The sequence below is a fragment of the Gavia stellata genome, chromosome 17 (assembly GCF_030936135.1).
Source record: "Gavia stellata isolate bGavSte3 chromosome 17, bGavSte3.hap2, whole genome shotgun sequence".
NCBI classification, from domain to species: domain Eukaryota; kingdom Metazoa; phylum Chordata; class Aves; order Gaviiformes; family Gaviidae; genus Gavia; species Gavia stellata.
Window position 1 is genome coordinate 19,553,379 of NC_082610.1, and position 13,421 is coordinate 19,566,799.

General features: G+C 36.5%; 1 protein-coding gene across 1 annotated transcript in view; it reads left to right on the forward strand.

Annotated features, from left to right (window-relative positions):
- Nucleotides 1-622: 622 nt before the first annotated feature.
- The window catches only part of MUC6 (mucin 6, oligomeric mucus/gel-forming), a 59,767-nt gene continuing 46,968 nt past the window's right edge, over nt 623-13,421 (forward strand). Inside the window, exons 1-6 of the mRNA XM_059826026.1 lie at nt 623-674; nt 6,344-6,406; nt 9,705-9,945; nt 11,545-11,671; nt 12,843-12,930; nt 13,164-13,273. Of these exons, the coding sequence (XP_059682009.1) occupies nt 623-674; nt 6,344-6,406; nt 9,705-9,945; nt 11,545-11,671; nt 12,843-12,930; nt 13,164-13,273 (681 nt within the window). The remainder of the gene's footprint in view (nt 675-6,343; nt 6,407-9,704; nt 9,946-11,544; nt 11,672-12,842; nt 12,931-13,163; nt 13,274-13,421) is intronic.

A 13,421-nucleotide genomic window follows, 5' to 3' on the forward strand; every position in this document is an offset into this window, starting at 1 on the left:
GCAAAGTTTATCATTTTGCTTAAAAAGTCACACAAGAGAGAGATGAACACAATCACTCAGGAGACTGAATAAAAGTTAATGAAAGAAGAGTTAATAAAAAATCTGAGATCATGTCCTACCATCTTGTATCCACACATTCTTTCCATAAGTTCCAAAACTCCTGCACTTCATTCTTCCACTTTGTGTACTGGTCCAATATTATTCCTCTCCTATCAGATAGTGATCATAATTTGTGTATTATTTGTCTTTTTGCATATTGCTTTTGGGTATAATACCAAATTTGTTCAGTAAATGAAGTTAAATGTGTTTGAGCTGTTACAAATAGAAGCCATTATAAAAACTTTATAAGAATGATAATGAACTGGAGGAGGTTTGTGTTTTCTTTTTTCTTTTCTTTCTAAACGGCATTTAGGTGTGTTGAACTTGATAAAGAGGAGATCCTGTTTGGCGGGTGCTCTGCTGTTGCAGTTTCTGAAAGCCATGGGAATGAGGGAGGGCATTGCAGTTCTATATATAAAGCATCCAAGCTTGAAGAGGTAAGCCTAGAAAGTGGCAGCAGCAGCACTGCCCATTTGGAACGGAGGAGAGTACTGAAAAAAACTCTCCAGTTAGGGCATGCATCATGTTTCCAACAGTTATACTGCTCATCTTCTGCAGTTTTCTGCAATCTGCTGGTAAGTCTAAGATGCCTGTCTTCCTCTCGGTATATGATTTGAAGGAAAATACGCATGTATTGAAACAAAGTGGGTGACTGCGTTGTAATATTACAACACATGAGGTTCAGGTCTTGCTCTCCTTTCCCATGACCATCAGAAATAAGTTTACACATTTTCATCTCCCTCACTGCATCTTAAAACACAACTGCATATTTAATAAATACATGACTGAAATAGAACTATTTGTTCTTAACTTTTTTTTAGAAATGTGGTTACTGATTTGTTGGATCATTCCCTGAAACTTGTTCCCTAGATACAGGGGATTTTTTTTTAATGGACTTATGTTGTGTTTCCAAGCTGCCAAGTGCCTTCATCTTTCAGATATTCATGATGCAGTGCTCTAGTGATGTCATTGTGGAAGCTGTATACCTTCTGTGTAGGTTGATGATCAAAACCTTTTTCCTTTGTTATGCAAACGGCAAAAAGTATTAAGTATGAGCTGTGGGATGGCATTACTTTTTTGAAGAATGATGTGATAGAAAGAGTCCTGTGCTGGAAAACAGGCAAATTATTCCAGTCTAAAAATTTTACATTACTCTTAAAGTATTCCTCCATATATTATTCAGTATAATTCTTTAGTCTTTTAAAGGGCTCTGTCTTACTTTTTTGATCCAACCTGTCTGAATATCGGATGACTGTGTAATTTTTTAAAAAGACTTGACAAGTAAATTCATTGAGTCTGTAGCTACTCCATCTTCTTTCTTATTCCTCTTCCTGCAGTGTTTTCAATGGATTCTTTGAGAGTGAGCCTTTTTTGCCATGGTTTGGCATTGCTTAAGATAATGGTTTCTTTTTATCTCTCCTGTATATTCTCTGTAATTACCAGTTGTTACAATTCTGATTTCAAGAACATGTTGCAAGCTGCTAACAAGCATACTTCACTTGCTTTAGTTTGAACAAAGTTAAATTTATTTCTTCTGTATTGTATTTACTACATTTAATGAACCATATAGTTCAAATTGCACAAGGACATGTATTACTCTTAAATCACTGACTTAAACTGTAGCACTAAAAAAAAATCAAAATATAAGCAACTCAACCCTTTTGTAGACTCTCAGAGCCAATTCTAATCTCAGCTATATTGTTATAAATCAAGTATAACTCTATTCACTGTATTAGCACCATTATAACCAAGATCAAGTCAAGTACCTGAACGTGGGTCCTAACCTCAAATGTAGATGCCTGCAAGTTATTAATCTACATGACTTCATATGTTAGATGAGTAGATGTATTACTATAAACACTAATATTTGCAATCAAATGGAAAATTATTGTTGAACCCTATTCAGCCACAAGCTTTATGTATAAACTTGGCAATTACAAATAGGGCCTCACTATAAAGGACTGTATTGTCTAGGATGGAACTTCAGTTGAATTTAAACATAAAAGCCTAAAAGTAGGATCTAGAAAATTCTTGCAGAGCAGTCTTCTCACTTTGGGATGTATCAACATTTTGGGGCCTTGAAATGCCATGCAAGGTTGGAGTCTATGAAAACAAATAGAGATTTCATTCTGTCACGTAAGATTTTGAAATCAGACAATTGTTGGAGGCATATCTGAATTGTAAGAGGCTGATCTGTATGTTCTAAAACTGGCCAACATGCAGGAGGCTCATTGTTTCAAAATCTAGATCCAAGTTTTGTCTCTTTAGAATGAGTTAAATCAAAGGAAGAATTCCAATTCTCCTCATCATGGATCTGCATCCAAATTCAATACATTAAGTCTGTCTTTAACTACAGTTGTCAATATTCATTGTAAGAACATATATTTGATGTGAAGTCTGATGGAACTGGAAGACCCACTTTCTCTTTCCCTCAAAAACTCAAAAAAAGCAGTAAACATGCATTAACCTAATTTAAAAAACCTACAGAAGTTTAAAAACAGATTAAAACTGTTCTAGCTTTTATTCAGAAAGAGATGCTGATTCATTGATTAAATTGAACTTCCGACAATTCAACATTTCTTTTTGTCCCAAATGAGAAGTTAAAAACTGAACCCTTTACAGAACAGAAGTCCCAAATTATTTCTGTTTGGAAGTACAAAAAAGATTTCATTTCCATGTTTTACATCAAATGGAAATGTTTTGTTTTCATTCATTTAGCTGATGTGAAATACTTTGATTGAAGTCATTACAACATGAAATTGTATTTTCCCATAGGGATGTCTCATAGTAACTGTAATATAGGAAAAATGACTTATTTCTTCACAGTAAGTCAGGTTCCCTGTCTGGATTGTATTGCTGTCGAGAACTAGATAGACTGACCACACAGAAACTGCACTTTGACAGATATAATTCTCAAGGAAGTCGGGCCAACTAGAGTAGAGTAGGAATTGAAAGTAAAACTTCCTTTATCTAAGAAAAGTGAAAGTCTGTTTAAAGTTCTATTGAGCTAATTAAAAATTAAGTATTTCATGTCAACTCAGGATCGTCTCATTTCTCAAAGCATTCTGTTTTGAATACTTGCAGTAATATTAAAATGTCAGTAAGGAAGATTTCAGTAGTTTAGAAATCTCCTTTACCACTAGGACAGCCTTTTCAATGGAAAATTCCTAAATGGTTGCTAGATACAGCTTCTACACGGGCCACAGCACTTGCTGCATCTATACAATCTACCATTTCATGTGGTTGTGAATGGTTAATAAAATTGCCAGGATGATTTTACTAATCTCTTCAGAGTTAAGTGTGAGAAACAGAATGTAAATGCTGAGAATAATTACCGTACTGTAATTAGTTTAATAGTTTGATCGGACAGGATACAGACTGATTGGCAGATAGTCAGAAAATGGCTCTGTATTTGTTTTACTAACCATTCTTTGAGCAAAATGTTAAAGTGGATTTCATATCCTTATTTTCAGTATAACTCTTGCACACCTCCATGTAATCCAGAATGATTATTACATTCAATTTTTAATCTAAATACAAAACCTGGTGTATTTATAACATTTGGTAACTGTTTGGCATGCTTAGACTTATGAATTTTGAGTTTGAAAAGCTTACAGGTAAGCTTTGTAAACCAAACTCTCTGTTGTGATCCAAAATATTTGTCCGTGAAGTATTAGACTTTTTGTTTTACATCAAGCTCTCTAGATAGATCTCACCTGAAATAACATTTTAGGCATATCTTCAATTCCTGCAATTATATATCCTCTGAAGGCGACTGTTACATGCTCTTAAATCCCGTTAATGTAGTGTTTGTAGTTTGGGATTAAACTGTAGTGATTGCAAAACTGTTAAACCAACAAGAATAGATTATTGAACAAATGGAGATACCAAAATCAAGGGGTTCAAAAAAGGCAGCAGCAACTCTAGGTGTAAAGGGTATTAGCTCGATAGCCACACAAATGGACTTTTTGTGGTGCACTTACTGTGATGCGTGGCTCACTGGGAACTTGGAAGGACAGAGGAAGAGGCATGCTGTATTCTGGAGATGCCTGCTGAGTTGCAGGCCGACCATGGAGGTTGTACTGAAACACTGGCAAAATTTCAAACAATCATTGGCCAGTGCTGACCAATTATAGAGGACACAGCAGCGTGAGTAGGATCTACAATGATTTTCTGATGAGTGTGTCAGACAACTGTGGAGGTTGAAGTGCTGGCCATACAACTGAGTATAACAGCTTGCAACTCAACAGCTAATGAGATCATTTTGTGCTGTTTCTTTCTTGTGGAAATGTTCTTGTTTAGTTTATCAAGAAGTTATTATGCTGGTAACTTACTCCAACTTAGAAAAATCATGTTACGTTGTACTCTTGAGTTTCGTTTTTTGTTTGTAGAGTGCTGTTCCATTGAAATGGAGACAATATCTAGGAAGAAGGATAGAGGGAATACATCTCACTGAACTTCTGCCTTGGCATTTACACCACAGATAATCACCTAAGGTTTCCTTTACACCAATGGAGAGAAATAAAATTTTTGTGTATAATCCATTTGTCTCATGTTAGACACATATTTTGCAAGTCAAATTGTACTCAGCAAATTTGTATTTATTTTCACAGCCTGTGAAAAGAGTCTAGGGAACTGGCTGAGATGAATGTAATTTAAAGCTACTAGAACAACATTTGGGGTGTGAGCACTTCTGTCACTGAACTTACACCCTTGACTTATTTCCCTTCTGTCTAGGTATTCATTGTATACAATTCCACCAGTGTAGTACTTTAGTTCTTAAAAGCTGAGATTAGTTTATCCAGATAACACCTTTTTCAGTAGGTATTATTTCAGAGAAGAACTGAGGCATATAGGTCTTTTCCAACCTTAATGATTCTGTGTGATAGGCTGATGGGGAAGTTGGAGATGTCTGGATCTCAGATTCAAAGCAAAGGCATGTGCTGAAACTCTTACTCTCTGGCTTGCCCTCTTGTGCTTTAATCTAGCCTCACGTACAAGGCAGAACCTCACTTGTTTTCCTACAGTCCTTGACATACCACATGATAAATATTACCTCACATTCAGCAGCACAGCATGGAATTGGCTAGAGAGTCTGTTACAGTTGGTGAGCTCCCTAGGGCTTTTATTCTCTTCAGCATATAAGGAAGCAACAGAAGCCTGCAGAGCTGTAGTGTATATATAGATATGTATGTAGACTTGGCCTGGTTTATGTGATTAAAGAAACCTTCCGCCATAACATACCCTCCTATTTTCTCCATTGCAAAAGATCCTAAACATATAATAGAGAATTATATGGTTTCTACAGGATATTTGCTCCTGCTATCTAAAAAATGCTGGACCTGACAAACTTTAAAAATGAGCAGCACGTTTCTGAAGCACCCTGGCTCCTTTTTCTTACAGCTTGCTTTGGTTGTTGCCATCCAGCTATTGACTCTATGAAAGCTGACTCCATGCATGCACCACCTCTGTCCCTGCACAGGGCTCACTGCTTGTAGCTTGGCGGTGGCAGCCCCTTTCAACATGTCTTACTCTCTTCGCACTTTGGGAAGGAAGCAAGCTGCTAGGTGGAGGAACCTTTGGGTGCATATGAGATCACGGTGCAGTTGTGCACCTGTAGTAGGCCTGGGTCTGTGATGGAAGAGGGACCATACTGTACTCCACGTTTGCTACATGTTCCTTGGCTTCTCATAACCAGAACAGGCTTTGTGAAGAGGTGTGTGGAAGGGAACAGGTAACAGCTTTCATCATTCTGCCTTAACAGGAGCAGCAAAAGCAACAACTAGGTTTGGGGATTTCCCACTCTTCAGCTACAGATCCCATGATTCTTGTGAAGAACACATGGGACATTACTTTTCCCATGTTTTCCCAGTTTTGGCTGTTCCCTCCACTACTTCTATCCAGATGGTGGAATAAGAATTCAAAAACATGAGGAAAGATTTATCCCACATTTTTCTAATGAGGAATGCAGGATTTGAGGATGAAGTACAGGAAATCCCATATTGCATAGGATTTCTGGCAGCTTTTGGTAACATTTTACCGGTTGCAGAAGAATTTTTTATTACAAGCTGAATTATGTGGTTTTCCACTATAATTTCCATTCAGTTTTGTGTGGCAGGACACATTTCATATTTGCTGACCCGGCTTTGACTTGTACCATGTTTAAAACTGAATAAATAAATATACAAATATTCAACTTGTGCTCAGAGGATAATGTCTTCCTGTTGTCTTTTTCCTTTCACAGCTTTTGAAGGCAATTATTGGCCCCACTTTTTTCTCCAAAAACAGAAAGAATCTCTGCAAGGAAGTAAGTGTCTGACCTGGTATTTAATGTTCACATTGCAACTGTGAGTACCAACTCCATTCAGCATCAATTCCATACTGCAGAAGACACTGTACAAAACACATAATAAAAATAAGTCCTTGCCTCAAGGAGCAGGTGTTTTAAAGCATTAGTTTTAGAAATTCTGAATGAAGAGTTTGCCTATAAAAAGATGGTAAAATATGTTGTCTTATTCTGGGAAGTTTTACAGTAATTGGAAACTGCTTTAGTGTGCCATGCTGAGGTTTTGATGCCTAAGGATAGAAACGGTGAGCAGTTTAGTGGCCTTCCACATTTAGAAATTTGCTATTGAGGTCATTTGTGTGACCTGTTTGATTTTCATTCCTGCAGATTACTGCCTAATATTATCTAAGAATTTAGGAAATTGATTCTTTTGATGCTGCAAAATCCAAGAAATGAAATAAAGCTGATTCTCCATATAGACTAGATCTATGAGATTATTTTAAAGACTGCAGGTTAAAACAAATTTATGTGCAAGTGAAAGATCAGAATATGGAATAGTTCTTCCTCACCTTTATAGCCAGCAGCCAGTGGGGAGTCAGGGTATGGACAGATCTCTGCTTCAACATCCAGCTGTGCCAGCTGAAGTGATTCTTGCCACAGTTCTGGTAGTTTCCCAGAAGTTTTCACCTAACTCCTAAGAATGGTTTGTGTGCATGCACTCAAATCTGTAAGCAAAATTAACTCCAGCCACCTACTTACTGCAAATTTGTGCTAGTCCTTCTGAGTCTGAGAAATACAAAAGATAGGAAGATACTACTATCTTACTTGCGTAAAAATGTGTGCCATGCCAAAGCACAAAATAATTAGCATATTATAGCTTTAAAGTACTAAAAATATTAGCTATCAGAAGTACTGTTAGAAATGTGGTTATCGTTAAAATGTTAACTCATAACTTTTGACAGCAGTGATTGTGGTGTTTTCTGTTACAAAGAAATTTCACTTTGGTTCAAAAGGAGGCTGGACAGGTACTTGGAAGCCAGAGCACAAGGGCGGGGGGTAAGCCGTCAAATCCCAATAGCATCACAAAATCCCCTGAATTGAAAATAATTGGAGACTGAGAGAGTATCTGGGGAAGTATATGTGCTTGACCTGATGGTACTCTTCCCTTCGGCAGTCTCTTAACAATCACTGCTGGAAATAAAATACCAAGCTACATCAACCCTTGGTCCAAACCAATACAACTTTTCACATGCTCTTTTCTGAATGAATGTGAGGCACTGACTTTTCAATTTAAATTTCATTCATTAAATATTTAGTTTTCCACATCCATGACAAGAATGAATAAATGTCATCATGCTAACATGATATACTGTATTTTACAGGATGTGCTGTTCCTCTGCTAAGGCAGGATACAGAAGGCTATAACCCTTCTGAAAACACATAATTTTCACTAGATCCTTTCTAAAATAAATATGGATATCAGTCCTAATATTCTGAACAATTTTTCTATCATATTGTATTTACAGATGTTCTACCTAGTAATCCATAACCTTAATGTTTTACGATAAAATACTGAGCTTTACTGTTGCATACTGTTAAAACACAACTTTGTGCACTCCAAAAGTTGCTGTGATTGACAGTGAAATTCTTAATCTAGTCTGGGGAAAATGCAGAGGTGTAGAACAAAAAGAATGATATAAAATGCAAATTTATTATAATGAGAAGCATTTCTTCAGTCAGAAGCAGCAGAGAGTGGCTTGAATTAGGTGAATCCTCATTCAGCATAAGCATGGAAAAGCTACATGAAGTTCATCCTAAAGGTAAAAATAGTTAAGTACTTGTGATCAGCCAAAAAAAAATATTCAGCAAGTCATCTCTCTCTTCTTTCTGTTCTTACAACAAGAGGAACAGTAGGGCAGGGATATACACAAATTAAAAGAAAATCCCTAGATATCACTTAATAAAAACTGAACTCAACAGACAAATATATAATCTAGTTTTAAACTTTCTTGAGTTATTGGCATTCCCATGTGTTATTTTTCTCTGATAAGATTTCAATAAAAACAAGTACACTGAATGCACTCTTATATTTAAAGAAAGGGGAACCTATTGCACTCTGACCATTGTGCAACCCCAGGTAATCATTCCTTGGCTCACTCTAAAAAAGCTGGGATTTGCTGGTCAGTATCACTTAAGCATGAGATATTAAACTAGCTGGAATTGGGCATGAAGGATCAATGATAACAATTAGCCAATTCCTATTTTCCAGTCAGACGTTCTGGACAGCACGGAAGTATGGAAGAGGAGTACTTTATGCCAACAGGTAACAGTTCATTGGGAAACAGTATTTTCTACATGACCTGAATAAAAACAGTAGCATTCTGTAGTCACTTGATCACCCTTCAGGAGTAAAAAAATATTTTGACTTTAAAGCAGTGAACATAAATTACAGGTAGACTTTGCTGAACTTACCTGATGCTTTGTGCTTTTAAGATATATTCTAAGATACCTGAGCTTCATATAACTCCATAAGCAAAAATAATTGAAAAATTAAAAGTAACGATCTGAGTCTGGGAATATATAACCAAGGACATGATTTTACTTACTTCAGTAGTTCTATCAACTTCAGAGGGACTGTTCAAATGCTTTAAGTAGGTATAGAAATATCTAACATCAAGCGCTGGAGTTGTATCTCTTTTAATATGATTCATTTCAATCTCCTAGAATCTGTTCATTCAGATGAAAAGGGATTACTTTTTAAAAATGAAAACTGATTAAAACATTCCATATATTTACAAAACTGGCTGGAACTTTGTCACACAAACACAGAGCCAAAAAAGTGGGCACGTACAGTTGGGCTTTGAAGACTGTCTTTGGATATCTAATGATCTGGCAATGCAATGAATCACGATACAGTAATTCCATAGATAGCTTTGTAAATGTTGTGCCTGAGATGTTAAAGGTCTCTCCAGTAGCAAGCTGTCACCTTTGCAAAAAGATCGAGCAGACTGAAATAAGAAGGTAAACCTTTATATTGCCCATAAAGGAGACGGAAGGTGTTTCTCAAGTGAGGAAGCTAGGCAGCTCTCCTCTGCTTACAGTAAATAAGAATATTGCTCTGACTCCAACTATTGTTTCACTTCCTGACTTGAGAGGAAATTTTGAGGTTACAAAAAAAAATGGCTGGGATGTTGTTTACATAATTAATCTGAGTAGAAGCTTACCAGCTTTTCCTGCTATTTATATTTGAAATGGCAATCAGAATGAGCAAATATGCTGTTAGGAGGTCTAAATGCATCTTTCTCTTTCACTTTTATAGTTTTGAGCAAGGATTCCTGTTCTACCTGGGGTGGAGGGCATTTTTCAACCTTTGATAAATACCAGTATGATTTCACTGGGACCTGCAACTATATCTTTGCAACTGTATGTGATGAAACCAGCCCAGACTTCAACATTCAGTTCCGACGTGGGCTGGACAAAAAAATTGCAAGGATCATTATCGAGCTGGGACCTTCGGTGGTCATTGTTGAGAAAGGCAGCATTTCTGTCAGGAGTGTTGGGTAAGATTCTGCAATGAATGGGAAAAAAGTTTTCAGAGAAGGCAAGGAGGTTTCTAGCAGTTGCACTAAAGAAGACTACTTTGTATCAAAAATGAATTAACAAATTACAGAAGTTAGCACACCTAACTGGACTCTACTCCCATTTCTTCCTATCAAGCATTGAACTCTCTAGATAAGTATTTCGTTTGCAGTTATTTGAATCAACCTTAGAGCACATTTGTGTAGGCAAAGGGATAAACTAACCTTCTCAGGCCAAAACAGTTCACAGGCGTCTCCTAGATACTACCAGTTTGCTTATGCTTATCTCTATTACAAGCACAGATTAAATGGCTTATACCCTTTAGCAGATATTAGTTGAAATTCCTGTGTTTTGCTTAGAGTTCATTTGATTCGAGACTTGGATAACTCTGAACCCTCTGTGCTAAACGTAACACATATATAGGGTACAAGAGAAACTTTGAACTATACAACCAACAGAGAAGTGTTGGAGAGGCTTATAAAGAAGTCCTTGTGTATGAGACCGCTGACTGTTGACATTATTCCAAGGATTACTCTGTCCAGAAAACAGCTGTTTTACTGAGGAATGACACTGATGGGAACCTTTGGGTTCTGTGTCATTCATTCTTCTAGACAAATTGCTCCCATACAAGGAAATTTCTCCAGGGAAGTTTTCAGGTTTTTTATCAGGTAGGCAGTGTTGAATTTTTGTCTGTGAGTACATGCAGATACGGGAAATAATTGACTGTGGATTACCTGTATCTTATTATAATTACGTGGTTACAATAACCATCACGACAAAAAGACAACTTGCAGCTATACCTTAATTTAGCAAACTGTATTTAGAAAAACTGCCTTTATTATTTTATGTTCCAGGAAAACTGTATAAATCTATGGGCCTAACCCAATGATCTGCCTTTTAGATTTTTGTCCTACATTCACAAGAACCAAATGCCATGACTGACCTGGTCTAGTGTCGCACATAGCCCTGCTGGAAGGCTGGCCTGGACAACTTCAGAAGGTCCCTTCCAACCATCTCTTCTATGATTGTATCACATACTTACTGAGTACTTAGCAAAATATATTTGTTCTTTAATGTTATTAGTATGTAGCATTAGAATTCAGCTGCAAGGTTGAAAACCTAATTCTGCTACAACATTCCCATTATGGGTTTCTCGAACCTTGTCAGTTTTAGGTCATAGCAATAATTCTTATATTAACAGGCTGGTCCATAGAAGCTCTGCAGGATAATCAACAATAGTTCTACCACACAAACTATATTATTACAAGTTCTTGAAACATAGAACTATACCCTATTAAAACCAAACCAAGTGAAGATACCAAGTCCTGTGCAAACATTTTCACTAGTATAATCAGTATGTAACCACCTCCTGGTGATTCTTCTGCGAAACTGCTGACACTGGTTTTCAATCAACAGAAATTTTAATGTATCTGGAAATGTTACAGTTACAAAGGAAAAAAAATTCTATTTCATGTTGCTGCAAGTACTCTGATTGTATGTGTATTACATCTAAAAAAAGTAACTAATACCTGCACAATATTGTTATGAGAAGGTCAGTTTCTCTTCTCGCCTTGTTACAGTGTCATTAACTTGCCTTACACCAGCAATGGAATTCAAATAGCACCTTATGGACGCAACATCCGTCTGGTGGCCAAGCTGATGGAGATGGAGCTAGTCGTCATGTGGAACAATGATGACTATCTCATGGTTAGTAAGATATTCTCATAAAGCAGAAGAGAAAATTCTCACTGACTTATTGGAATGACAAGGTCTCTTGAGACTTAGTGGGTGCTTTTTGCATGTGTTTACTATTTGGATATTTATTCTTTTCCTGCTTCATCCATTCCTCTTGAAATAAACAGCGTAGCTTTTTATACCTGCCTGTTCCTTTCACTTCCAGCATTGGTAGTTAACTAAAGCCACCAATGTTGAGATTTATGGACGCTTTCACAGATTTTAAACTTTCCTCAGGCTATTCAAGCAGCTACAATGTTTTGCTAAAGGGATGTTGAACTTGTTTAAAGTTGTGTAGAATTTAATAGTGTATGCCACAGTTTTGTCATTTCTACTGTGCTTCCCCTGGACATCTTTTGATTTCAACCATATGGTGCTCCTGCCAGCTCCTTTGTTTCTTTCCTTTTTCTGAATCTTTTCATGTTTTCACTCCAAAATCCCTGATATATTTTAGAGAAGAGGATACATTTTCTCAGTGTGATCTGTGATATTAATGCCACAAAAGACACTGAATTCTAAATTGGTAAGTTTGCTAAAACAAGGAGATTCTTATGTAATAAATTGTCTGAGAGATTTACCAGCATTACTATCACACATATAACAGGAAATGCTACTGTGATGGGAACACACTCTATTCTACGTATAGTCAGATTATCTCCTCTGATCTAAGGTTTTCATAACAGTTCATTGATTGTAGCCAGTAGTAATATTACCCCTTTACTCTCCAGAGCAATAGATAATTGAATAGCCTTCATCTGAAAACAGATTTTGTTCCTGTAACCTTCAATTTCTTAAGAGAACAAACCTGAAATTTGTGCTCTGTCAGCAAAGATATGAGCAAGGAAACAGCATCATTTCCTTTTCTATTTTTTCTGACTCCTTAGAATATTATCCCCCTTCAGCTCTCTGCAAATGTCTTAGAATTTTATTCTTTTATTAGATAAAAAAATCGCAACAATCACTATTTGCGTATTGGGAAAAGAAGTTGCTGCTTCCAAAACTTCCTCCAATCAAGTCACTGACATTAATGAGAAGGATCATGTTTAATTGGATCCTTGAACTGAATTTTTTGAGAAGGGTAATGCTGTATAGATAATTTTACTTAGGGTGATCCTTTTAAATGTTTTTTTTTATTTTATTTTAGGTTTTGACTGAAAAAAAATATATGGGGAAAACCTGTGGAATGTGTGGAAATTATGATGGTTATGAATTGAATGAATTTGTGAGTGAAGGTAAGATCTAAGGACAGGTCGGATGGAAGGAGAACTAGTTAAACTGAGTCAAGGTGAAAATTTAATACTGTACTAACATTGCTCTGACTGCTCGCTGAGTTTCAGAATTGAGTGAAGCACTCCCATAGATCACTGACATACCTATCAAATGATTATGTTACACCCTATTATTTAACAACTAAACAAATCCATGTGGGCTTCTTCCTGATGAATTATAACCCTTCGATTTACAGGTAAATTGCTGGACACGTATAAATTTGCTGCATTACAAAAAATGGATGATCCATCAGAGATCTGCCTGTCTGAGGAGATATCAATTTCCACCGTTCCTCACAAAAAATACGTAAGAAAGATCTTCTTGGCTTTTCTGCAGCATGATTCTTAACAGAGTTGGAAAGGTAGATAGAAACCAACAATGGAGAGGCAGTGGTTTCATAAAACTGACTTCCATGAAAATGGATAAAGTCAAAATTTTCATAGCATGAGATGAG